Here is a 27,986-nt window from a genome sequence, read left to right on the forward strand (position 1 = left end):
CATGGGTCACTGAACACCTCAGGCCACTTCCACCAGTCCCATGGACAGGGCTGCCAAGCTGCCAGAAGCACTGTCCTTCTCCTGTGGAGCCAACTAAGCAAAGAATTTTGTTTGGAATGATAAGATCCCAAGTCCTGACCATCATGCTCTGCCCCTGCTGCAGATACACTTTTCCCCCTATATTGAATCCACGTTGCGGCCTGACCAACAGAAGATTGTGGGCCTCCTGTAGTCCCAGATGAGACAGGGCTACAAAACCTCCCAACCCTGCCCTCCCTACCCCTGTCAATACTTCAGCCTCCATTTTTGCCAAACCCAAGGGCATCATACTCACAAGAAGTAGCCTGTGTCCCTGTCACCCCCATTCCAACTCAGATCTCAGTTGCCTCAGCCTCTTCTACTTCTGTGATTCAAGTTGCCCCCAGGTTTCTGGCTCAGCCATCAAGGAGCCAGTGGCCACCATGGGTCTTCTGGCCCCTCTCTTCCAAAATGCTGGAGGCCCAAGGCTTCTGTGGGGATGCAGGAGGAGGCCAGGCAGGAACCCTTTGGACATGAACTGTCCTGCTTTCCACACTGGAGAGATATTGCTCCTATAGAAACCCTTGTCTCCCGCCTGCCCACCCACTCCTTCCTGGCTTCTCCCCAGGAAGCAGACTTGCCAGGAAGGCAGGCTTCCTTCTCCACCTCTCCCATTTGGCCAGTTTGTAGACATGGATTTGTTCTCACATAAAATATTCAGAGGCTGCTTTATTATCATGGAGATTGTCATATTCTTTCTTGTTAAAACTCATATAGGAAGATATTTATCTGCAAAAGGATTTTCAGCTATGGAACTATGCACATTTTGGACCAGATCATTCTTGGTTGTAGAGGATTGTCCTGTGCATTGCAGTATTTTACCAACATTGCTTGCCTCAATCCAATGGGTAACAATCGTTGACCCGTAAGTCCTGAACAACAACAAAAATATCTCCAGACATCGCCAAATATCTCTGGGAGGAAAACTCAATAAAGCTGATAACACTTGATCTAGGCTAAATATTGTTTTAAAGGTTAAATCCAAAAGAAGATAATGATGAACGAAAAACAAATGAGAGAAAGACCTAACATGTGGCCCAAGACCATTTAAATAAATACAAACTTATATGTGGGGTATAATAGAAAAGATCAGAAACCAGGTAAGAGGTCCATGGGACACTTTGCTTGTTCTCTTCTTTGCATCCAAAGCATCTTTAAATACCGTTCAAACATGAATCTCACGAGTTCCCATCATTATAGGTCAGAATATAAAGCTGTAAAAAAAAGTTAGGTCACACCTCTCATGGAGCTCACTTTCTAAAAGGTGTGGAGACAGAAGATCAGCAAGTAAATAAATATATACCATGTCAGTTGAGGACATGGGCTATAAGGAAAAATAAAATCAATTGATTCATTTCTTCTGAGGAGCTGCAATAGGCATTTGAGTGGGAAATTCCGTGTTGTGTGAGACAGTCTCGAGGCTCTCACCACATTTATCTCTCACATTCTTAGTCTTGAAATGCCTATCAAGTCACTGATAGAGTCAAAATACTCCCTCAAATACACACACACAGACACATGCACACATTTCCAAATGTTCGTGGGGTGGGGAGAGCAGGTAGTGCCATACCTAGCTGAGAAAAACTTCTTACTCTTTATTACTTGTTTCCAGGCTATTTTGTCTTCTCCTTAGGGAGTAGGTGGCTGAGCAGCGGCCTTCCAAGACAAAGTGAACATGTCTGTGACCCACAGGGAATCACCTGGAAAGGATGTGAATAAAGAGGACCCTTCACCTCATGTGCTTTTTCTTATGCTCATGGGAATTTTCCCTTAGCAGAAATTCACCTGAAACTCCAGACCCATTGTTTCCTGGGGCACACAGGGAAGATATTATGTTTAAATTATTCCAACTCCCATCTCTATTTCCTGAGCAAGATCAGTTGAGGTGGTGGAATGTGGTAGGGATGATATTAACAGGAAACAATGAAATCACAAGAGCTCCTGAACAGCCAGGAGAGCGCTGGGCTGTCTTCATACCATGGACAGCTCCCAGCCTCTTTCTCTTTGCAAACACAGGTATGGACAGGAAAACAGAAAATGGGACCAGCTGATGTCCACACAAATATGAGCAAGGAAGGAGTAATCATAGTTTATGGACTCATCGTGGGCGTAACTTCTTCTCAGCCCCCTCCCCCAGTGTCCTGAGACCTCCTACCCACTTCAACTCAGGTTCTGGCAAAAAGACACCCATAAAACCCATCAACTCTTCCAAAATGCCACTGTCGGTTTTTCTGTCACCTTCCACCATAATCTTCCTCTCACTTACTCCTTGTCATCCCATTTCCACATACAATGCCCCTCATAACCCTTGGTCCATCAAGACTTGCTCCTGCCTCCCTGTATCGCACAATGTCCCCACTTGGGATGCCCTCTCCCCTTTCTCCATGAACTTGCTTCTTCCCCTTTTTTTTTTTTTTAAAGATTTTATTTTTGTCCTTTTTCTCCCCAGAGCCCCCCGGTACATAGCTGTATATTCTTCGTTGTGAGTCCTTCTAGTTGTGGTATGTGGGACGCTGCCTCAGCGTGGTTTGATGAGCAGTGCCATGTCCGCGCCCAGGATTCGAACCAACGAAACACTGGGCTGCCTGCAGCGGAGTGCGCGAACTTAACCACTCAGCCATGGGGCCAGCCCCTGCTTCTTCCCCTTTTTTACAGCCAACCTAATTGGACATTTTGTCACAAAGTCCCAACCTCCACCAGTGGACACAATGGGCCGCCTCTGAACTCCTTCCTCTGACTCTCTCCCTTTGTGCTGTGACAACACGCTCAGGAACAGTTACATGTGTCCTATGGATCCCTGAGTTCCCATTGTGATTAGTTGTGGCTCTCAGTGGCCCCATCACTCCTACACAAGGACCAGAAACAGGTAAATGGCTATACAGATGTTTAGAGAATGAATAAGGGAAAGAAAGTGGATAACTGGGTGACACCTCCTTCTGCTCCCATATAATTAATACGGGAGTGCTGTGAACGTGAAGAAATGGACATTCACATGCACTCCCAGTGATGCATTGGTGCCGGTTTTATACAAGATAAGGTGTAGGTTCCTCTCCTAAATATATTGTTTCTTTTGAGATAAAATTCACATAAGCTAAAATTCACCATTTTGAAGTGTACAGCCAGGGGAATGTGGTCCATTCAGTCCTACCAGGGTTCTACTGTGCTGCAGGATAAACCCAGGGTAGTGAGAGTCCTACACTGACTGTCCCTGTGGGTGAGAGGTCAGAGTCCTTCTCTGGCCAGAGGTCGGTGACCAGAGCACTAATCTGAACTCTGGTCAGATGTCTGGTCCCAAGCCTGACAGAGGGTAAGCATCACCTCATGTCCACTAGAGGGCGACAGCAGAACACGCAAAGGTGTCTGTCTCACTCAGAGCCACACACACCACATACCACACACCAGACACACACTCAGGAATTGCTAGACTCACTTCACCCACAAATGTCCTCAAGTACCTCAAGCATGGAGCCAAGGAGGAGAGTGACCACCATCCTTACACAAAATGATAGATATGCCTTTGCTGGAAAGATAATCCCAGTCCCCAGGAGAATTGACATTGTTTCCCAGTGTGCACCACCCAGGCAGAGCTATGCTGAGAAGACATTGGTCCCATCTGATGGGGTAGAGGTGAGTCTCCTATAAGTAGAAACACTGCCGAGTTCCTTCTCCCTGCTCCTTCCCCACACAAGGACCTGCCCAAGGAACCTCAGCACCTTTTTCCCTGCTGGAACCATCATGGGCATCATGACTGGGGTCTAGGCTGGGCTGACCCTCACATGAAATCCTTCAGTGTCTTCTGTTCCCATAAATCTGTGGGGTATTGGGGCCCTTCTTCAGACCAGGGTCCCCTCTGTCTCTTTCCTCTTCTACTTGAGGGGAGGCAGAGGGCCTCCTCTCATCAGCAAATGAGTCTCCCCTCTCATCCTCATCTGTCATTTCCCTTCCATGACGTTCTTCTGCACTCATCTAAGAGGATAACTTTTCCATAGACCTTTAACCAAGGCAACCCCAGACACCCAGCACTTCCCCCAAATCCATCCCGTGAGCCCAGGGAGCAGCTGGCAGTTAGGGCTCCAAGGACACCCAACTGCTCCATAGCCTACCTCCTTACACTGGGATTTTTTCCACTTAGGCCCAAGTTCCCTTCAAGTTCAAAGCCTCGGAACGAAGGACCTCACACTCCCCCTAAGGCAAGGAACATTCCCAAGGAAACAGACACCCCAAGAGATAGGACTCTCCAGACTGACCAGAAGGCCATGTCCATGGGCAATTCCTCAGCTGGCTCACTACCCTCAGCCACTCTAGGAGCCTGGGCCTCTGTGTGGGGTATTCTCTCCCTCTTCTGGGGTTCCATGACCTGAGACACCCCAAGGAATTCTCAGAGAAAAATACCTCCAAGTCCTCTCCACTCAACTCACCAGGTCACTACTAAGTTTTACATCTGTGTCTGTATAACCTGCCAGAACCATGAAGTCTCTGCATTATAGAACAGACCATTCACTCGGAAATAGAGGAAAAGATAAAAAGCTTAGAGATATTGGAATGTTGGTGTGTATTTATCATTTAAGACTTGCCCATCAACTTTAGGAGAGTCCTGAGGACACGCTTTCACCATGACTGTGAGATACAAGTTTGTAAGGGAGCCCCAGTATCCTTGAGTGGCTCTGTGATGGCTCTTATCTGTAGGTCAGAAATTAGAAGGGTAACTGCTGCCACTGAATTGGGAAACCTAAACTCAATGGGGGTAACTGGTAGCAGGGCCAAGAAATGGCACTTAATCACCAAAGGCAAGGTGGACCATGGTCACTATACTGGACAGCAGAGTCAAAGCAGCAATCAGAATAGTCTGACTACAGAGACCAATGACATTGGCTAGGTGATCATGGTGTTCCTAGAAATGAAATGGATGGGAAAGCTACTAAATTCTTACCTGATTGTATAAGCAGAAAAATTCTAGGTCAAGTGAACAAAAGTCAGACTTGAGTTATAGAAACAGTGTTACAGCCCCTCAATCAATTCCCAGACTTGAGCTAGTTTACAGACTCAGAACCATTTGAGTAATTGGGAGGCCAGATCTTCTTGATGAAGGATCCCACTATATTGCCAAAATGTATACTGCTAATCTTTCTCCCAGCCTTCCTTCAAGAGACCTATGGCCTTTTGCCAGGATGATTGTGCATTGAGGAGAAGGAAATAATCAGACTTCAGGGGACTGCTGGACACAGGCTCAGAACTGTCACTAATTGCAAGAGACCCAAAATGTCACGGTGGCCCACCAGTCAGAGTAGGGATTTATTGGAGGTCAGGATGTCAAAGGAGTTTCAGCTCAGAGTCATCTCACAGTAGGTCCAGTGGGTCCCCAAACACAGTCTGTAGTTGTATTCCAAGTTTTCGAATGTATGATTGGAATAGATATACTCAACAGCTGGCAGAATCCCCACGTTGGTTCCCTGATCTGTGGAATGGGGCTATTATGATGGGAAATATCAAGCGGAAGCCACTAGATCTGCCTCTACCCAGGAAAACAGTAAGCCAATAGCAATACCACATTCCTGGAGGGACTACAGAGATTAGTGCTTCCACTGAGAACTTGAGGGATGCAGAGGTGGTGATTCCCATCACATCTCCATTCAATCCTACTATTTGGCAGAAGACAGATGGATCTTAGAGAATGACAGTGCATTGTCATAAGCTTAACCACGTGACAACTCCTATTGCAGCTGCTGTACCAGATGTGGTTCCATTGCTTGAGCAAATTAACACATTCCCTGGTACCTAGTATGCAGCTATTAATCTGGCAAATACATTTTTCTCCAAACCTATTACTAAAGACCCACTGGAAGCAGTTTGCTTTCAGCTGGAAAGACCAGAATACACCTTCCTCATCCTATCTCAGAGGTCTACCAACTCTCCAGCCTGTGTCGTAATTTGGTTTGTAAAGATCTTGATAGCCTTTCCCTTCCACAAGACATCACACTGGTGATACCATGGCGATTGGACCCAGTGAGCAAGAAGTAGCCAGAACTCTAGACTCATAGGTAAGACATTTGCATGTCAGAATCTGGGAGAAAAATTGACAAAATTTCAGCGACAAGCTACCTCAGCGAAATTTCTAGGGGTCCAGGGATGAGGGGCATATCAAGATATCTCTTCTAAGGTGAAGAATAAATTGTTGCATCTGGTCTCTCCTTTGACCTACAAGAGACACAATGCCTAGTGGGCCTCTTTGGATTTTGAGGCAACATATTCCTTATTTGGGTGTGCTACTCTGGCCTATTTACCAAGTGACCCAAAAAGCTACTAGTTTTAAGTGATACCCAGGAGAAGAGAAGGCACTGCAACAGGACCAGGCTCTGTGAAAGCTGCTCTGCCATTTGGGCCGTATAATTCAGCAGATCCAATTTAGCTTGAGGTGTCAGTGGCAGATAGGGTTGGTGTTTGGAGCCTTTGGCAGGCCCACATAAGTGAATCACAGGGCAGGTCCTTAGGATGTTGGAGCAAAGCCTTGCTCTCCTCTCAAGATACCTACTCTCCTTTTGAGAATTAGCCTTTGGCTTGCTACTGGAACTTAGTAGAGACTGAGTGCTTGACCATGGGCCACCCAATTATCGTGCAACCTGAGCTGCATATTCATTGGGAAAAAGGAAATAATCAGACCTTTTGGGGCTTACTGGACACAGGCTCTGAACTGACACTAGTTCCAAAATGAACCAGGTGTTGTCTGACACATTAAGCCATAAAGCTGGGAGTGCACAGCAGTACTCCATCATCAAATGGAAGGGGTATATACATGATCCAGCCTGAGCAGGCTCTGAAGGTACAAGCAGGTTACATGAAGAAGTGGCCCAAATGCCCATGGCCCCACTTCTGCTACACTGTCTTCTCTCTCCCAGTTCCCTACAGCCAGCTGATGGAAGAAAAGATGACTCAGGCCTGGTTTACAGATGGTTCTGTGGGATACGCAGGCATCATGTGAAAGTGGACAGCTGCAGCACTACAGTCCCACTAGGGGACTCCCCTGAAGGACAGCGATGAAGGGAAATTTTCTCAGTGGGCAGAACCTCGGGCAGTGCACCTGGGTGATTATTTTGCTAGGAAGGAAAAATGGCCAGGTGTGTGATTATATGCCAATTCATGGGCTGTGGCCAGTGATTTGGCTGGATGCTCAGGACTTGGAAAGAACTTGATTGGAAAACTGGTGACAAGAAGATCTGGGGAAGAAGTATGTGGACAAACAACTCAGAATGCTCATCATTCACCTCAGCAGGGAAGGATTTTAATAATTAAGTAGACGGGAGGAGCTGTTCAGTGGACACCAGTCAGCCACTTTCCCCACTCACTCCTGTCATTGCCTGGTGGCTCATGAACAAAGTAGCCATGGTGGCAGGGATGGAGGTTATGCACGGGCTCAGCAACATGGACTTCCACCCAGGACGACCTAGCTACGGCCACCGCTGAGTGTCCAGTCTTCTAGGTCAGAGACCAACACTGATCCCCCAATAAGGCATCATTCCCCTGGAGTGATCCGCCAGCTACTTGATGCAGGCTGATTACTTCTGTTGTGGGAAAGGCAGTATTTTGTTCTTATTAGAATAGGCACTTATTCTGGACACAGATTTGCCTTCCCTGTACATAACGCTTCTGCCAAAATTACCATTCATGAACTCACAGAATGCCTTATCCTCCATCATGGTATTCCACACAGCATTGCTTCTAATCAAGGGACTCACTTCATAGCAAATGAAATGCAGCAATGGGCCCATTCTCATGGAATCCACCAGTCTTACCATCCTGAAGCAGTTGGCTTGATAGAAAAGTGGAATGGCCTTTTGGAAACTCACTTACAGCACCAGCTAGGTGGCAATACCTTGCAGGGCTGGGGGAACATACTCCAGCACATGCTCTGAAGCTGTGTCCAACATGTGGTGCTGTTTCTCCCATTCCCGGCATTCTCAGGTCCAGGAATCAAGGAGTGAAAATGAGAGTGACACCACTCTCTATACCTATACACTAGCAAAATTTCTGCTTCCCGTCTACATGACATTATGCTCTACTGGCTTAGAGGTCTTAGTTCCAAAAAGAGGAATGCCTCCACTGGGAGACGCAATAATGATTCCATTGACACTTCAAGATTCCTCACGCTCAAGCTACCCACAAAGTGCAAAACCTTGGAGAGGGCCAATCTCAGCTTCCTCCTTCTTCCCTCACAGGGGTCAGAGGTCAGAACAAATGAGAGGCTAGTGAGGCCCAGAGAGTGTGAGGGAGCAGCAAGCACAGAAGCAGATGCCTGGAATGGGAGCCAGTGAGGCTACTGGCTGAGGCTGTCCACAGGGGCCCAGGGAGAAGGTGGTACAAGAAAGAAACCCCAGGAATGGAGAGACATGAAGAGAAACAAACAGGCACTGTGAGGGTCGAGCCTGGCTGCTGCGTGGGACTGTGTATGTGAACCATCTCAGGACAAGGCCTTCTCCATTCACAGCTGATATTGACAGAGATTGCCAACAACAATCCCGGATCAATGTGGACTTAACAGTTAAGAGTTAAGCCATGGGCACAGGGCGCACATTAGGCACAGGTCCTAATAAACAGGAGAGGAAGCAGCTCCCACCTCACTTGACCCAGGGACACAGAGGGGTGTGTGGTGCTGTGTGTTCCCAGAATCAGTGTTCTTGTTTGGTCACCAGGCCCTGGGAGTGAGAAGGGAAGCTGACTTGTCCATCCTTCTCTCTCAACTCCCCTAACACAGACCTTCCCCTCCTGACACACCTAGTTCTCTGTTCCTCCTTCTCCCCATAGAACCACCAGCCAGTGCTCCAACCACACACATCGCTTCACCCAGGGGCATGCATGGTTAACTAATGGAGACAAACACAAACTGATATATATTCCCACGATTCTGAGTTTGGTGACATGCACTGTGGGAAGAGGCAAGGCTAATGAACTTATGGCAACAGTAATTGGGACTCACAGAAAGGAATATGAAGGAGTATTAACATGACATGTGACCCATGTAAAATGTCTATGGATTGACAGGCAGAGCTGCATGGCATGGGGCCTCTGCCTTCTACACTTCCCTCCTCATCCAGTAGAGGGAGGGAGAGCTACTCAGCATCCAGAAGCTTCCCCAGGGGGCTGCTGATCGCCTTCAGCATCACCCACAGCCCAGCAGGATCTGTCCCTCACCAGCTTCACTCAGTCCACTATCCTCCTCACGCTCCAAGCTCCACACACTGGACTCTGTCAGCCCCTCCATCCAGCCAGGTGTCTGCCCCGTTAAAGGCTGGTCCCTCTGTAGGCAGCTCTTCCCTCCACACCCTTCATCCTTCACTGGGTGAACATCCACTCACACTTCAGGTCTCAGCCAAAAGGTCACTTTCTCAGGGGTGCTCTCAGTCATCCCCAGACCTCCTGAGACTCTATTACATGCTCTGGATGGAGCAGAAATTGTCCCTTTGCAGCCCTTCTCTCAACTACTTTTAACTCATTAATTCATGATTTTCTCTGAGTACCTATCTCCCCATTACAAGGTAAACTCTGTGATCCCAGGATCCACATGTATCCTCTTCTCTGTGGAGTTCCCAGGGCTCAGACCAAGGCCTGACACATCACAGATGCTCAGAAAATACTCATTAAATAGATGAAGGAAACAAGACAACAGAAGCCTGTCATCCCTGTGTGACACCTGGGGGTCAGAGCACATTCTGTATAGACACAAGGGGACTGGTATCAGCATGGGAGGATGCCAACAGGGGTGTCTCAAGGATGGGCCTTTCCCCTTGTAAAGTCAGGAGGACAGGGGCCTCCTAAAAGTGAGGAGTCAAATCCCTATTCACTCCCAGAAAATCACACCCACTCCCCATCTCTACCTTGTGAGTGACTTCTCTCTCTGGAGAACCTGAGTCAGTGGCCTGTGTGTTTCCTCTTCTCACAGAGACTTGACATGTTACAAACTCTGAATTCTCAATATCAGGTAGACTTACCACGAGGAGAGGAGGGAGCACCACTCTAAGCTCAAAAGAATCAGGGGGTGACTCCCCATCTCCAGGATCCCTAGTCTGAAGGGACAGCTGACTGTGGTCCCATGAAGGCATCTCACCAGCTCAAGGTAACCCGGGCAATGAGAGGAACTTCCCATCCAGGACAGAACAGGAGGACCAGGATCTGCATTTGCTTTTATCACACAGGGGCGGAGGGTCCCATGGGGTCCTCCCCTCTCCTAACAGAGGACCCCACGGGATCCCCTGTCTGAGTCTCCAGGTGGAGCTGCTCCAGCTCCTGGGCCTTGGGGTGAGGCCTAGAGCAGATGACACACAGGGACACAGTTGACTAGATGCAACACCCCCGTGCTATGATGGAGGAAACAGGACATTCTGGGGTCCAGCCCCCAGGCCGGTGTCCTCTCCCAAAAGCTTCAAGACATACCCCACCAAGACATCTCAGGAACAGAGAGCTCATCCTGAGATAGCATATCCCCTGGGGAACAATTCTTCTGACACTAGATTAGGAAACCTGTGGATCAACTCTGTCCTCTCCCTGGGCTTACCCTGCACTGAGATGGAATCAGGCAGCCTGGTATTCCCAAAGCACAGGACCCAAAGTTACCAGCCTCTCAGCCTAGAAGTCAGAGCCCACCTCTGTCCAGGGCTCAGGGTCCGCTCACACCATCTGAAGCCTGGTCAGCATCCCTGGTGCAGCCCCTGACATTGGACGCAGGTCTCCTCATGCCCTCCAGGGGGCGACCTTGGGACACAGAGACAACACACAGGAAATTAACACATGAATGTGGCTTTGGCTGAAGAGGTAGAGAAGGAGCCTGATTTCCATCCCTCCCTTTAACAGACATTTCTGGGCCCCTCAGACATGCCTGCTCTGTCTGGCCCACTCCTTCCAGGGTCCTCAGAGCACCCTGCCCTGTCAGGGGTCCCTGTGCAGGTCCCCACTCCCTGCCTGGCACTACCCATGAGGAAGGCAGGTGAGCATAGGAAAGTCAGCCAGGCAGGGGACAGAGGCCCCCAGGATGGTCAGGGAGCACATGGACAGAATCTGAGCAACAACTCAGCCAACAGACATGGAGAGGTGTGTGATCTCCCTGAAGCCTTCCTGGAGGACCATGGATCCCACAGCCAGCTGATCTCCCATGACCCCCATCCTCTCACCCGGGACATGCAGGAAACCTCCCCCTTCAGACCTGAGAATTGCAGCTCCTGAGACACCAGGTACTGGTTGTCTGTCCTGGAATCAGAGGCCAGGCTGGTGTCACCTCACCAGTCATCACTCAGCTTGCCCCTTTCTCACCCCTAGTCATCTCTGTGACCATCCCGTTGGGAGTAAATCCAACCTTCCCAGAGCATCTGAGGACACTGGGAAGACCCTGGTGCCCAGTTCAGTTTCTCTGTCAAAAGAGATAATCCTCTGGGTTTGGAAACCTCTGAGCTTCTGTGGGGTGCTGAAAGACACCAAACCCAGGACACAGCCAGGCCAGTGCTGGGGCCAGGTGGGCTGTCCTCTGAGGACACAGGGGTCCCCATCAGCCTTGCTATTGAAAGTGCTCCACAGGCCAGTGTGATCAGCATCACCTGAGAGCTTGTTAGATGCAGACTCGGGTCTACTCCACACCTGCTGGGTCAGAATCTGCATTTTAACAGAATCTCCTGACTCTGAACAGAAGAATGGGAGAGGCTGTCCCACCCCCACAAAATGGGGTCTCAGCCTTCCTGGGTAGCCATAAACCTGGGCAGCTGCTAAAGTAGCATTTCTTTTGTCACCTAGGCATTCACAGTCCTTACAAATTTCCACAGGTGATTCTGACACAGAGCAAGGGTGACATCCTTGTGACAGGAGTTCCTGATGTAGCCCAAGAACTCCTGCTCTGAAGGGATAAGTCAAACGTGAGAGAAAGGGCTGCAGTGGAGACTGACTATGCACCCTGAGCCAGAGTTGTGGGGACTGCCCAGGAGACCAATCCCCAGGTTTCTGTTTGTCCAAACAAGGGTGTGTGTGTGTGTGCGTGTGTGTGTATTTATGGGATGAATCACAACTAAACAAGGAGAGGCCTCCACAGTTGCCAGGAAACCAAAATGTAGAAGGAGGAGACTAGGGAGGCTGGAATGAAAGGAGGAGAGGGAGGGACCCGAGCAGAGACAACACCCCCAGTGCATATGACCCGTTAGGCATCCCTGCCCCTGGAGGAGGCTCAGCACAGAGGGAGGAACGACAGCAGAGCTGAAGCATCTGGACAGAAGTGTTTGTGAGAGTTTCTGGAGCCCAAGCTCTTCTCACAGAGGGAGGGACAGAGCAGGCAGCAGATACCATGGAGCACCCATCAGCCCCTGCCCACAGAGGGCACATCCCCCGGCAGGGGCTTCTGCTGGCAGGTAAGAGGGGATGATTCCCTGGTGTGGGTGGGAGGATGGGAGGACAGAGACCAGCTGGGGTCTCCTGGGGAGGACGAGGCTCTGAGAGGAGACAGAGGACATCTGTTTGGACCTGAGGGGAGGGAACATGGGAGGTGAGTAGGATGACTGGAGAGGGCTCAGCAACAGAAAAATCTTAGTGAACTGGAATTGGTGAGGGGCAAGAAAACCTCACTTGCTGTATTTTTTCAGGTTACATTTTGAAAATAAGATAACTATATCAGAGTGACACTTCCTAAAAAAACATAACCAGGGGCACTAAACATTGTCTTCACTAATAAACCTCAGAAACTGACAAATAAACACCACAAAATGGAGGGCCCTGGGAACACTCATTCATACATCCACAGGTGTTTGCAGTCTGTTCCAGGCACTGGGGGAACAACAAGATCAGACAAGTCCCTGCCCTCAGGAACTCACATTCTGTGGGGATGAGGAGAGAGAAGCAAAGAGATCTAGAATGTTATGTCAGGGACTAACAAGTGTCACGCAGGGAACAGAGCAGGGAAAAGTCAGAAAGTGAAGACAGGGGGTCTTTCAGTAGGTGGTAGGGAAGGCATCTCCCAAGGATGCCCCTGAGAGTGAGTAGGGCACTGAGGGCAGGGAGGCAGGGAGCTAGGCAGACACCTGGGGAAGACTAATGGGAACAGAGGAAATAAGTTCAGAGGGGCTGAAGTAACGGTGGTGATGCTGGTGACCTTGACCAGTGGGAGACACAAACAGGCACACACTCCAAGTCTAAGAGGTGAAGAGACCTGCTCAAGACCCACGGACACATCTTTCCATCCCAATACATAGGTCCAAATATTAATTGATCTCTCTCTCTTCTCTCCCAGTCTCACTATTAACCTTCTGGAACCCACCCACCACTGCCCAACTCACTATTGAATCGGTGCCGACAGATGCTCTTGAAGGAACGGATGTTCTTCTACTTGTCCACAATCTGCCTGAGAATCTTTTAGGCTATGTCTGGCTGAAAGGGGAAGGAATAGATCCCGATCAACAAATTGTAATATATGTGATAGAAACACAAGAAAATACCCCATGGCTTCTATATAGTGGTCGAGAGACAACATACCACAATGGATCTCTGCTGTTCCAGAACGTCACCCGGAGTGACACAGGATACTACACCCTACAAGCCATAGACCAAGATTTTAACAATGCAGTGGGAACTGTACAGCTCCGCGTATACCGTGAGTGATTCCTCTCTGACCTCTGGGTGTTGGGTGGGGTGAATTCTACTTCACATACACAGTATTGGCAGGCCTGGACTGTGCCTACATCCCCCTCTGCATTATATCTCATGTTGGGGTTTGAGCATTTAGGGCAGGATATACACAGTGGACATGAACCTCAAAAGATCAGAATACCCTTCCCAGAATCCAGCCCTTACAGAAATTCCCTGCAGAGAGAAGGACCAGTCTGATGGGAGTAACTTAGCAGAGGGAGATCAGTCTCAGTCCAGTCCCATGGGCACCTCCCCGTGAACATGACCCTAAGACCCTGCACAGCTCAGTCTGGGCCTAGCCTGATGGGCCCCCTGGGATTCTCATAGAGAAGCTCAGGCCCATGAAGCCTCTGCTCAGAACGCTGTCCGAGGACTCCTGACTCCAGTGACCCCGGGGAGCCTGTGCTAGGGTTAGACTTTGGCCTCCTGGGCAGGGATGACTGGGAGCAATGATTTCCTGGCTGCCCAAGTCGAGGCTCCTGAGCTGGACACCAGCCAAGGCTCCGCCCTAAGAGCCACATCTTCATCAGGGCAGAGCCTGATCCTTCACCTGAGACTTAGCATGGAGAGCATAGATTGATAAGGTCTCCAGGCCATTAGCCAACTGCCCTGGAGGTACAGGGACCTCCACAAGATGGTCACCACCCCCAGGAAAGAACAGAGAACCAAACATGCTCTGGGCAGCTCCTCATCCACCATGGATCAGGACCAAGGAGCTCTCTTGAATACCGTTTATTTGGGCAGATCATACATAGTAAGCTTTAGGTCAGGTATTTGGGGATGTTTTAAGGTTAATTCACAGACAACATGGCAATCCAGAGACCATTTACCTGATTTTATTCAGGGGAAACTGAGGCACAGTGATAAACAGTCACTGAATCAGGGTCACACAGACCATGAACAGCAGATCAGAGTCACAGCAAGATCTTTGCGCAGCCACAGCCTCAACCTCTCCACTACCCCAGGGGCCTTATTAGGCATCTATGGACTCTAAGATCAGTTGTTGGATCAGATCCTTTCTTTTTAGGGATCCACAGCTCAAGGTAGAGTCTCTGGTCTGGAGAGTAACAGGAAATGGAGATTTAACCTGTTTTTACTCAAGGACTAAATTACCTGCATCAACAATCAAAATCGGTGCCAGGAATGTCCAGGCCTCCCCCTCAGGTGGCCAATCCAACCTCCCTGCACAGGACTTGAAATCCCATATTTGTTTCCTGATGTGTTGGTGTCCCTCCCACTGGAGCATAAAGGAAAGGACTTTGCTGTCTCACTGCCCACTCTACACCTGCAACTATCACAGGTCCCAACAACTCAATTGCTCTTTCATGAAGGAGGGAGGGAGTGAATGGTCAAGGAATGAATGAACGATCCATTTTCTCTTCATAAACTGGAACCTGGAAGCAGAAGCCTAGGAGGTTATGACCACACTTGTTCCCTCTCTCTCCAGGGGCTGAGATCCATGTTCCAACCCTCTGACCACCAGCCCCTAAGGCCACTCTGAGAGGAGAGTTACATGACTGTGGGGCTTCTCAGCCATGACAAGGTTTTCAAGGCTGTTCTAGTCCTGCCCCTGGGGAAGCCGTGGGCTTCGGGTGCCTGGAGTCTTTAAAGTCACTTGTAACCCCCATTGCTCACAGCCTTAGACATTTCCGGCTCTCTCTCTGCTCCTTCCATGTCCCTCATCTTCCTCTCCCTTCATTCCAGCTGAGACTGCTCCTGCTCTGCACAACTTCCTGCACTCTTTAGTCCTCCCCAGATTCTCCCGCTAATACCTGTGGTCAGGCACACCCTCTGAGGCAATAGTAAAGAACACAGAAATCAGTGGGAAGGCAGCCCCTTGAAGCTCCATCATGAGCCAACTCCTCAGATCACCAGGAGAACAAGTTTCCACTGAGCCCCCATCCAGGGCTCTTTCCTTCCATGATGTCAAGTGGAACACACCACATAACAGGGTCGTGTGACCCCTCGATCTACTCTTTACATGACTCAACCAGGGAGTCAAAGGCAGAAGGACAGGTCTGCAGTTCCCAAAAACTCATAAGCTCATTTCACCCCTTTGACTCCTGACTCACATCCTCATCCTGGTAAGGATCCTGTTCCTCCAGTGGTTCCTGAGAGCTTCCCAAGGTGGGGCTGGCCAGACCTTGCACCATCTGACTGGTTTACTCCCCATTTGACACACATAGGTCCTCATGATGACACCTTTACCATAGGGTGGGATGCTCTTAGACGGTGAGATCCACCAGCCACTGTCCTTTCACTTAGATGCTGCCCAATTTGGATGAATTTGATCATCATGTTTCCTGAGGTTGAAAGAAAGCCACATGCAAGCATTGGAGCGTCTTCCCATTTTGCCTGACTGTCCACATAAATGGATGACGGGGACCTCTTTCCTAAATTTACTAACATAACACATATCATTTCAACTAATTTGGTAGCATTCCTTGCTTTATATAACATTGACTTGTCAGACCTGCCCCCAATCAATTCTGTCCTCGTAACAAGACTTGCCAGGCTCTCTCTATCCAGAGAGCCACTGATTGATTTCAAATCCACTTTAGCATCTTCCTTTGATCAAAATGTGACCCTGGGTGGACCCCAGAACTTGTTCTATGATCTTTAGTGCTCTCTAGAGATATTCCTCCAGAAACTGGTCTTAGTTCTTTGGGGAATTAATATTAATTTTCAATATAGAAACAGTTTTACTTCTCCTCAGATTTCTGTCCCATAACTGTGTTTACAAGTGTTCCATGAGGGCTAGATTCCCTCCACTCACTTTCTATCTGTCACCCCTTCTGCATTTGAAAATATCCACTTGTATTTCAGGAAAGATCAACATGGTCCTCACTGCCCTCTGCTGTTGGAGAAAAGACTTTAAAGACCAAGGGCAGAGCAGATGGCTCTGCTGCCAAAGCCAGCCAGCTCCTGTCTGTCCCCATCATTCTTTTCTGGATCATTTCTAGTCTTCACTCTGCTCTACCCTTTATGGAGTCACTGTCTCATGCCAGTCACCATGGAGCACCCAGGCAGGCCTGTCCCACTTCATGGCCCTGCAGCCTGAGTGCTGAGCTGACCTCCAGGTCACAGGTTGGCTGAGAGGTGAGAGATGCCAACTCTTACTGAAGATGCCTTTGGAGGAATCAAAGGTGCCACACAGGGTAATATTCTCTCTGTTATCTGTGCAGCGGAGTTAACCAAACCCAACATCACATGCAACAACTCCAACCCCGTGGAGCACAAGGACCCTGTAGTGTTAACATGTGAACCTGAGACTCAGAACACCACCTACCTGTGGTCGATCAACAATCAGAGCCTCCCGGACAGCGCCTGGCTGGAGCTATCCTCGGACAACAGGACTCTCACTTTACTCCGTGTCACAATGAATGACACAGGACCCTATGAGTGTGAAACCCGGAACCCAGTGAGTGCTCGTCGCAGTGACCCATTCTACCTCAATGTTCTCTGTGAGTAACTTATGTCCCTACCTGACCCAGGCTGTCTGCCCAAATCCACACTGCCAGAGGCCAAGCTACATCCGTCCCTCTCAGGTTCAAATAAACAGACCCACAACCCTGGACACCAGGCTGGCCATGAATTCCCGTATGAGGCAAATCTCGGCATGCCCAGCCTTGAGCCAAGACTAGGATGGGTAGAAGAAACAGGTTAATGTCTCAGACTCAGGATGAGTGAACACAGAGGGGTCATGGTTGGGAGTTTTTAAATCAAGGTTGTGACCTGGCTCAGAAGATACTATGGCACTTGTTCAGATCAGGAGCATGCCCCTCCCTCTGATTACATCACATGCGGCTTTATTATCTTTGCTACAGATGCCCCAACCATTTTGCCCTCAGACTCTTATTACCATCCAGGGGCAAACTTCAGTCTCTCTTACCATACACCTCTAACCTGCCCACACAGTATTCTTGGCTTATTGATGAGATGCTCCAGCAATCCACACAGGAGCTCTTTATCCCCAACATCACTGCAAATGACAGTGGATCCTATACCTGCCTCGTCCATAACTCTGTCACTAGTCTCAATAAGACCACAGTCAAGACTATTACAGTCTCTGTTAAGTGACTCCCTGGCCCATCAGCCCTGGGGTCTGGGGTGGAGTTCTGTCTGGACTTCAGAAAAGAGCCTCTAGGGAGTTATTTCCCATCCTGTGTCCGTGGACACAAGAAAACCCCAAATCTCTCCCTGAACCCTCCCACTTCATCTCTGCAGACCCTTCTTTGCCATCCTCTGATTTCCCAGGGCAGATGTGTGTCTAGCCTGGAATGTGGGGAGAGGGTTCTCTCAGCCCCAGAAAGCCCCACATAGTGGAGGTGGCTTCACAGAGGGAGAAAGAAAAAGGCCCTCCTGCTCTTGGCTCGCCTTATGACTGGCTCTGCTCTGATGCCATCTGTGGTGGGACAGGGCCATGTAGAGGAGGTACATGGGGGGTCTCTCACCAAACTGGCCAAATTGTGCCACCCATTGATACCAGATCCTTTCTCAGGCCAGGATGCAGACAAATGGGAAAAGAGAGAGCCTCAGTGAAGACTCCTCTGAGCTGTGTCCTCGCTCTGAGGTCAACAGCTGTATGACACTATATGACACCAACACTTACATATACCAAAGGAGAACAGTGAATGATGGTGCACACTTGGAAAAATAGGTTGGTTCTTCCATGAAGTCCTTTCATGGGATGGAAGGAGCAGAGCCAAAAAGTTTATAGTTTATACAGAGAGCTAAGAGTACCACCTTTTTGTTAAAACTGTGACCACTTCTTTCTAGAGATTTCCTTCTCTCTGATATTTAATCCACAGGCCAGGAGCTAAAAGTTCTATTCAGGCAGTGAAATCCTTTAGAATGGAACTTCTCCAGGTCCTAAGGTCATGAGGACTGGCTGGGCCATGCTCCTTATCTAATAAATTATTTAACAAAAAAATGCCTTCACTTCTCTATTTAAAGTTAGCATACTAAAGAGCAAGCCTGATCACTCATAAAGTCACAGAACTATCTAGCAAAGGGTCACAAAAAAACCAACAGGAGAAAAATTCCACCTGCTGATGAGGAGGCTGGATACGTGGGCTGAGAAGAGGTTCCTGGTGCTGATACTTTGGAGACGTCCACGGGAAACAAGCTAGGGTCATCCTGGGGTGATCTGGGGGTCGGAGAGGAGGGGCAGCCCTCTCCCATCTGGAGGGAGGATGCCAGGGATTACCAGTGTGAGGTGTCCAACTTGGTCAGTTCCAGAAAAAGGAACATCCTCAGACAATGTGAAATGTAAGTGACCACTTGCCCCATCCTGCATCTTCCTGGCAAGATGATTCCACCAATGTTGTGCGAAATGGATAGAAGTCACAGGGGGCAGAATATCAATCAAGAGACCATTGCAGTAAACAAAACAGCAAAGTAGTTAAGAGCTCAGTCTCTGAATCAAATATACTAAGTTTCTTATCATGGGTCTGGCATGTACTGTGTGACATTTCACCTGATTCTTTTTGTTTCTGTTACCATTTATTCATGGTAAAATATTTTGTGGTAAAATGTTCACATGATTTACCATTTTAACCATCTTTAAGTGTACAGCTCAGTGGCATTAAATACATTTATATTGTTGTGCCAGCATTACCACTATCCATGTAGAAATTTTCCGTCTTATTGTAGTAAAACTCTGTACCCTTTAAACAATAACTCCCCACTTCCCCACCCCAATTCCTAGCAACCATCATTCTACTTTCTGTCTCCATGAATTTGACTACTCTTGGTACTTTTTATAAGTGGAATCATACAGTATTTGTCCTTTCACGTCTGGCTTTTGTCACTTAGCATAATGTCATCAGTGTCCCATACATATTGTAGCATATATCAGAATTTTACTCCTTTTTAAGGCTGAAAAATATTCCCTTGCATGTACATGTCACATTTTGTTAATCTTTCATCCATCTGTGAACTTCTGCTTTGTTTCCACCTTTTGATTGTTGCTAATAATGCTGCTATGACCATGGGTGTTCAAATATCTGTTCAAATCCTTACTTTCAATTCTTTTGCATATATACCAGAAGTGGAATTGCTGGATCAAATGTCAATTCTTTGCTCAATTTTCGGATGAACTGCCATACCATTTTCCACCCTGGCTACACCGTATTGCATTCCCACTAGCAGTGCAGAAGTTCCAATTTTTCACATCCTTGCTGTCATGTTTTCTTTTGGGGGATTTTTAATAATAGCCATCCTAATGGGTATAAGGTGGAATCTCACTGTGGTTTTGATTTGCATTTCCCTAATGATTAGTGATATGGAGCATCTTTTCAAGTGCTTATTGGCCATTTGTATATCTTCTTTGGAGAAACGTCTATTCAGTTCCTTTGCCCATTTTTAAACTGGGTTGTTTTTTGTTGTTTTGTTGAGTTGTAATAGTTCTTTATATATTTTGCATGTTAATTCTTGTCAGATATACGATTTGCAAATTATTTCTCCCATTCTGTTGGTTGTCTTTTCACTTTCTTGAAAATGTTCTTTGCTGCACAAAAGTTTTTAATTTTGATGAAGTCCAATTTATCTATTTTTTCTTTGTTGCCTGTGCTTTTAGTTTCTTATCCAAGAAATCACTGCCAAATTGAATGTCATGAAGCTTTCACTCTATGTTTTATTCTAAAGGTTTTGTAGTTTTAGCTCTCACATTTAGGTCTTTGATCCATTGTGAGTTAATTTTTTGTATATGGTGTTAGATAAGAGTTCAACCTCATTCTTTTGCCTGGATATAAAGTTTTCCCAATTCATTTGTTTTAAACATAGTCCTTTCTCCATTGAATGGTCTTCATAACCTTGTCAAAAATCATCTTACCATATTTTGAAGGATTTATTTCTAGATTTTCTATTCCATTGGTCTATATGTCTGTCTTTATGCTAGTACCACACTTTTGATTACTGTAGCTTTGTAGTAATTTCTGGAATCAGGAGAAGTGTGTCCTCCAACTTCTTCTTTTTCCAGATTGTTTTGGCTATTCAGAGTCTCTTGAAATTCCACGTGAATTTTAGGATGCATCTTTCTTTTCCTGCTAAAAAATGTCATTGGGATTTTGATAGCGATTGCACTGAGTGTGATCACTTTGGGTAGTATTGTCATCCTAACATTATTAAACCTTCCAATCCACAAACATGGAATGCCTTTCCATTTATTTTTGCCTTCTTTTACTGCTTTCAGCAGTGTTTTTGTAATTTTTCAGTTTTTAAATCTTTCACCTCCCTGGTTAAGTTGACTCCTAATTGTTTATTCCTTTTGATGCTATTGTAAATAAGATTTTCTTAATTTCCTTTTCAAATTGTTCATTGTTCGTGTATAGAAACACAACTGATTTTTACATGTTGATTAGTATCCTGGAGCTTTGCTGAATTTGTTTGTTACTTCTAAAATTTTTTGTAGGATCTTTAGGATTTTCTACATATAAGCTCATACCATCTGCAAACAGAGATAATTTTACATCTCCTTTCCGATTTTGTTGTCTTTTCTTTCTTTTTCTTGGCCAGTGCTTCCAATACTATTTTGAATAGAAGTGGCCAAAGCAGGCATTCATGACTTGTTCCTGATCTTAGCAAAAACTTAAAAGTCTTTCACCATCGAGTATGATATTAGCTGTGGGTTTCTTATACACCGTTTGTATTATGCTGGCTTAGTTTCCTTCTAGTCCTAGTTTGAGTGTTTTTTTCATGAAAGAATGTTGAATTTTGTCAAATGCTTTTATTGATTCACTCTCCTCACAAATTATAGGTCTATTCATATTTTTTATGTCCTTATGATTCTATCTTTATAGGTTTTGAGTTTCATAGAATTTGTCCATTTATCTAGGTTGTCCAACTTGCTGGCATACAATTATTCATAGTACTCTTGAAATTCTTATTTTTCTGTAGAATTGGTAGTAATGACTCCACTTTCATTCCCGATGTTAGTAATTTGAATCGTCTCTCATTTTCTTAATCTAGTTATAGGTTTGTCAATTTTGTTCATTTTTTTTGAAAAATCAAAAAAGTTTTTTTGGTTTTATTGATTTTCTCTATTGTTTTTCCATTCTCTACTTTATTTATCTCCACTCTAATCTTTATTATTTCCTTCCTTCAGCTAGCTTTTGGCTTAGTTTGTTCTTCTTTTCTAGTTCCTTAAGTTGTAAAGTTAGGTTGTTAATTTGAGATCTTTCCTCTTTTTTAGTGTAAGCATTTACAATTATAAATTTCTTGCACAAGATTCTTAACTTCTCTGAGACTTAGTGTTCAACTGAAAATTGCAATAAGAGTACAGTCGGCCCTCCACATCCACAGTTCTGTATCCACAGATTCAACCAACTGAGGATCAAAAGGCTTACTATAGTTGCATCTATACTGAACATATGCAGACTTTTATTTCTTGTCATTATTCTCTAAATAATACAGTATAAGAACTATTTACCTAGTATTTATATTATATGAGGTATTACAAGTGATCTAGAGATGATTTAAAGTATTTGGGAGGATGTGCATAGGTTATACTCAAATACTACGCCATTTTATAAAAGGAATCTGAGCATCCACAGATTTTGGTATCCACGGTGGGGCAGAGGGTGGAATCCAGGAATCAGTCCCCCATGGATACTGAGGGATTATTGTACCTGTTTCACGGTATTGTTTTAAAGATTTAATGTAATATTCAGTTAAACCTTCCTCAAAATGCCACATGCAGAGGATGTTTCATAAGTGTTAGCTGCTATTATTACTACTATTATCATTACTTCCTATGACATCAGGAAGTCCTAGAGTCAAGGACTACCTGATTCTAGATCCACCTTTTACTAGAAATATGACTTTGGATAAGTTTTTACACCACTGTAACTCTGGTTTTTTCATCTGTAAAATGGAAATAATGTCTATGTGATAGCTTTATTACATGAATCAAATGAGATATATGTAAATTATATAGCGTAGAGCCTGGCACAGAACCTCATAATAATTGCTAACGTTAGCATTATTCATCAGTCTTGAGCTGAATGGTAGGCGGCAACAGAAACGAAAAAGAAGAAATACATGCGAAAGGAAATATATACTGAGGGGAGTGGAGGTATAACACAAAAAACCACTGGGACATGATTACTGACTAAATGTAGGAGAGAAAAAAAGTTGAGTGTAAAGTTTTCATCCTGAATTATAGCCAAGATAGGATGAGACATACAAGACCTTTATTGGTGAAAATGCCTGTAAAGGAAAATAGAGCAGTAGTAGGAGGATCCTAGGAGATTCCTCAGACCACAAAGCATGATCTCTGTGAAGGAGAAAGAGAAGGAAGGAAGCTTTAGCTTGCAGTGCAGTTCTAAGAGAGTGTCTAGAAGTCTGACAGGGAGTCCTTGAGCTAAAGTCACCCATCAGGGGAAAATCATTTTTCACACAACTGAGATTGCTTTCATACCCTGGCCTGGAGCCTGTGGGAAGGGTGGTCACTGTGCATTGAATGGTGATGGTGAACAGAGATGATGAATTCAGAGTGTACTAGCCCAGGCCTTCTGTCAATTAAGTCCCCACCACAAGAGACCTGAGAGGGACAAATTCATGGCTGCCACACCTGGTACACAGAGAAAGATGCAACCATGAAAAGGTGGGAAGTTGTAATATACAAAAAGAGCCATCAGCCTTTCTCACATATCCAGAGCCTTCAAAAATATCTGAGTGCAGAAGGGCCAGGAGGGAATTGAGGCAAGTCTGACCACCAACTTAGAAATACAGTGAGAGAAAAAATTTGCAGGGACATAGCTGGCTAATCACCTCACAGCAACCTTCCCACAGAAAATGTATTCCTTGAAGGAACAAGCAGAGACTACTCCATGTTGAGAGATGTTTCCCAGCACATGCCCACTGTAAAATAATGTCAGCTTCACCCATTCTTCTCTTTTCTTTCCATGACAGATGATCCAACACAAAGAAATTCTGCTGGCCTCTCAGGTGGGGCCATTGGTGGCATCATGATTGGAGTCCCAGCTGTGGTAGCTCTGATAGCGGTCCTGGTGTACTGCCTGTGTATGAGAAAGACTCGAGAGTATTATGGCCCTTTTTAGTGTTTTGCTTTCTCAAAGGTGAGCCACCATGATTGGGAGGGAGAAGGAGACTTCAACTTTCTCTCTGGGCCTGCATCTGCTCCTCCTCTTTCCTAAATTTCTGCTTCTCAGCACTAATTCCTGCAGCTCTCTTCTTCCCTGGTCTTCATGCTTCCTATACCCCGCTGTCTGTTGGACATGACTATACTAGTCCCCATCTGGTTTAGAGGGGGCAGATCCAATTATGTTGCTCTGCTCCAAGTCAGGGAAGCCAAGGTCCAAGAAGGAAAACAAATTAGGAAATTAAAGGAGGGGCAGGAGAAAGCGAGTCATGTGCTCTGGGGACCATAGCAGCAGGAGAGACAGTTAAAAACAGGAAGAGAACCTAAGAAAAAGCAGAAACAACCAAAGGCCTCTTATGCAATAAATAAAGTGAGAAAAAAAACAGCATCTACTTATGAAAGGAGAAAGGTGTCAGGGTAGAAATAGGCTCAGAAGCAGTTGATGAAGAATGGACCTAAATGTGCACATCCAGCAAACAGGAAAGGAGTAAACACTAGGTGGAATCATGGGTAGACTGAGGAAGGAGGCCCTGAGTGGAAAGGCAGTACCCACCATGGTATAAATGAACATTGAGGAGTCCCCAGGAATTATCTGCTGACAGTGTCCTTCCTCATTCAAAGAAGAAAGATCCTATGCCTGGAAAAAGCAGTCATGGTGTCTAATATTTATTCAGGGCAAGTTACCAGCGTGATCTCACAGAGGACAAACCCTCAGCCTCCAAGCACAATAAGTAAAGCCATTCACCCAGTGAGAGCTGGTATGTTTCACCACATGCCCTGCCCCAGCAGGGAATCCTGGATCCCTAAACCACTCCTTACATTCCGACTTTTGAGGGGATCTCCACTTCACAACCTTAAGTTGGCATAGGTCCTCACACCCTTCCTAGCCATAACATATTCCCCTGACACATAGCTCCAGGAGAGATACTCACTCTGCCTAGGCCAAGCAGGCCTGAGTAGGATGCACATGTTCCCAGGAGTCATTTTCTCATCCTTCCTCCTTCTGCCTCCTGCCTCTTCACAGATGGAGGCATTGTCCTTTGGTGAGACTTTCCCTGTCTTGTGGTGCTCTGGGTGCTGTGGGCCTCAATGACCCTCCTTGACACTGAAGACTGTTTCTGAGAAACACATCAAGGAAAAAATCAAGGCATTGTGGCCTGGAAATCTTCAGAAGTGGACTGAGCCCTGCTCTAGCTCTACTCCTGCCCCTCCTCTGGTACTAATGCCCTGGATTTAGACCACACCCTCTGGGGGAAGTCAACTCCTTAAGTGATCATGGGCCACCTCCCCACTTTACCTTTCCACCACCTGCCACCTCCTTCAACTAGAAATCACAACAGCTTAGGAACACTATCGTTCTAAGGCCATAAGTCAGCTTTGCATTTCCATGGGTTGATAACTCTTCTTTTGCTTCCCCAGGTCAGGGCCACTCCGACAACTCCTCTAACAAGGTAAGCACAGACAATTTCACTGGTTCACTTTCTCATGGAAATATCTCTGTATAGAATGGGTTATTCTTGAAGACACCAACGTGAGACCAGGTTTGGGTCAAAGTTCCTCGATAGAGCAGCAAAGAAAGAAGTGTCGGTAATGACTCCCATGAGTCTACCTCATTGCAAGCAAGTGGACTTTGGAATTATCCCCATGCTGTGTTTGAATCCTGGCTGAGACTCTTAGTAGCTCTGTGATCTTGGACAAGTAGCTTAACCTTTCTGATCCTCAGCTTTGTCATCTGTAAATGGGCATGCGAATACCACAATCTCTCTCTTCCAATGATCATTCAGAGGATGTTAGCAAGCAGAAATCATGGGTGATAAAAGCCCTTTCCAAAGCTAAAAATTTCAAAGTGGTGATAGCACATGGTACTGGATTCACACTAGACCAGGTGAGGGCCTGACCTATGACGCTGATTTAACTGATCGATGCTCATGCCTTTCAGATGGATGTAGTTCTTCCCTGAACTTCAATGTCCGGGGATCAAAGAAACCAACTTCAGCCTCCCCACCCCCACCAGCCACAGAAACAGTTTATTCAGAAGCAAAACAGAAGTACTGCAACCTGCCCTGTTCGCTGCACTGCTGGCTTACTCCAAGCTTCTCATCCTCATCACTGGAAGGATCCCTTTACCCTCAAGGAAAAGAGAAAGAAGCCTCTTCCCCCCCTCAACTTCCAAATGAGTCACCTCCAGGCTGCCCAGTCACAGCCCCTCCCTTCAGTGACAATACATGAAAAGGTATAGCCAGGAGTCTGTAGGAAACCCAACCTTCCTAGTCTTTGAAATTTGGCAAAGCAGACCTTAGGAAAGAGTTGCCAGAACCTCCCACCCCTCCCCCTCTCCTGACCTAGACTTGTTTTAAACCTGCCCATTCAGAGCACACTCACCTTCCTACCTTAGTCCTGTCTTATCCGAGTCTAACTTGAATTTGCCATAACCTTGAGAGATATGTCCTTGTCTGCTGAAATGCACGTGCCTGAAAAGAACAGAGGAAAAGGAAAAGGAAAAGCTTCTTCTATCCCTCTAAAGCCCAGGTTGAACCCACCAGACACAGGAAAGCAAATATATAACCAGTTCTGAACTGGGAAATTCTACACCTTTGTCCACTGCAAGGGTGTCTACGTGTAGGGCCAGGGCCTAAGCACCTTGCTGATTGGCTGGAATACCACCTGACCCTTTGGCAAGCCTGTCTTCAGAGAACTCACTAGAAGCAACTAGGAAAACTATTTGCCAAGGTCCATAGGCAAGTCTTAATGGAAAATGCAAAAAAAAAGGGACACACGTTTTAATCACTTTAAGAGCTTTATTCAAGTAAATGCCCACAGAAGGAGGGGTTACAACTTTAGGGAGGAGGCAAGTGTTACCAGAGACAATCTGCTGAGAATTTGGGAAAGAAATCACAGAGCTACCCTTCAAATATTATTTAAGTGATTGTTAAAGAATGCACAATTTGAGGTAGTGGGTTTTTCCCTGTTCTCTGAGACAATCTGCCATTTTAATTTTTGTAACTGCTTATTTATGTGAGGGGGGTATTTTTACTTAGCTTAGCTGTGTAAGCCAACCTGACTGCCTTAGGTTAAAGAAGCCACCAAAACCCCTCAAGTCCCCTTGACCAGGAGCTCCTCAAGGCTTTTATGTTAGGGGCTCCAAACAGAAAAGAAGAAGCTGTTTTCTTCATTAATGGCTAGAAATGGATCTAACTCAGTTTCCAGGCATCTCAGGCCAACCACCAGCCTCCATTGTACCCCATGTGTCTGCCTGTGCATGTCCTGTCTGTCTGCCCCACTCCTTTTCTCAGGAAACCTCGACCCCTGCCAAGGTGCATTTGGTCCTTGAGAAGTGGGAGCACCTTGAAGGGGACATTATCACTCACGCCACTGGTATTGTTTATAACCTAGAAAGCTGAACTGGTGCTGATGCCCTTAGGACAGAAGGGGAATATTATAACAGGATCTTAGGCATCTTGAACAGCCTCTGAAATTTCTTTCATCTCATGAGGTCTATGAGTCCCAATGTGTCTTAGGATAAAAGGAAGGCAAGAGAAGGAGGGGCAAGTGCACTTCCCACCCAGCCTCCTTCTACACAGATGGAATCTCTTTGGGGCTGTTGAGAGGAAGGTTTTATTCAATACTAATTACTTGATGTCATGCTGTGTCTAAGAGACCCCTCAAAGTTAGGAGTTCTCTGTGCTCAGGTACCTCTTTCAGGGTTTTATATCCCTGACACACACTGTATAGACTTCCCCTCATCCACGTTATTCTGTGTTATTTAATTTTGTTTAGCTAAGGCCACTTTGGAATTATTTGTAAATGTGCTCTATATTTATAATAAAAATTATTTATCAGACATCAACACGCTGCCTCACAGTTGATACTGCTTTAGACAATGACTTTTTTACAGTCAGAAGCAAAAGAAATGACTTAACTGGGCATCAGAGTAAGCCTATTTCTAAGTCTACAGATATTTGATCTAGTGATCAGAGAATTACCTAAATAAATTACCTAAATTACTTGCACACCTGCTAACAAAGTAGGTCTATCTAGAACGAACAGGCCACAGCTCCAACCTGCCTGAAAGAAAATGCCTATTTTTCTCCCAGAAAGATAATTTCATGAGGAAGATTTCAACCAGCCTCTTCCTCAGGGACAAATAACCTTCCCACAC

At 46.3% G+C, this 27,986-nt stretch overlaps 2 protein-coding genes and 1 long non-coding RNA gene across 3 annotated transcripts in view; 2 read left to right on the forward strand and 1 right to left on the reverse strand.

The window, feature by feature from the left end:
- The window catches only part of LOC103542475 (cell adhesion molecule CEACAM1-like), a 432,471-nt gene that overhangs the window by 286,944 nt on the left and 117,541 nt on the right, over window positions 1-27,986 (reverse strand). The window lies entirely within an intron of this gene.
- Window positions 1-27,986, forward strand: part of LOC103565173 (uncharacterized) — a 160,869-nt gene that overhangs the window by 38,989 nt on the left and 93,894 nt on the right. The gene's annotated exons all lie outside the window — the stretch shown is intronic.
- Window positions 12,247-27,674, forward strand: LOC103565171 (cell adhesion molecule CEACAM1-like). Its single transcript, XM_070557994.1, has 6 exons — window positions 12,247-12,452; window positions 13,328-13,687; window positions 16,908-17,186; window positions 23,638-23,804; window positions 25,247-25,278; window positions 25,767-27,674. The coding sequence occupies exons 1-4, from the start codon at window positions 12,389-12,391 to the stop codon at window positions 23,784-23,786; spliced, it is 852 nt and encodes a 283-aa protein (XP_070414095.1). The 5' UTR covers window positions 12,247-12,388; the 3' UTR covers window positions 23,787-23,804; window positions 25,247-25,278; window positions 25,767-27,674.

The sequence above is a fragment of the Equus przewalskii genome, chromosome 9 (assembly GCF_037783145.1).
Source record: "Equus przewalskii isolate Varuska chromosome 9, EquPr2, whole genome shotgun sequence".
In the NCBI taxonomy this organism is placed as follows: Eukaryota; Metazoa; Chordata; class Mammalia; order Perissodactyla; family Equidae; genus Equus; species Equus przewalskii.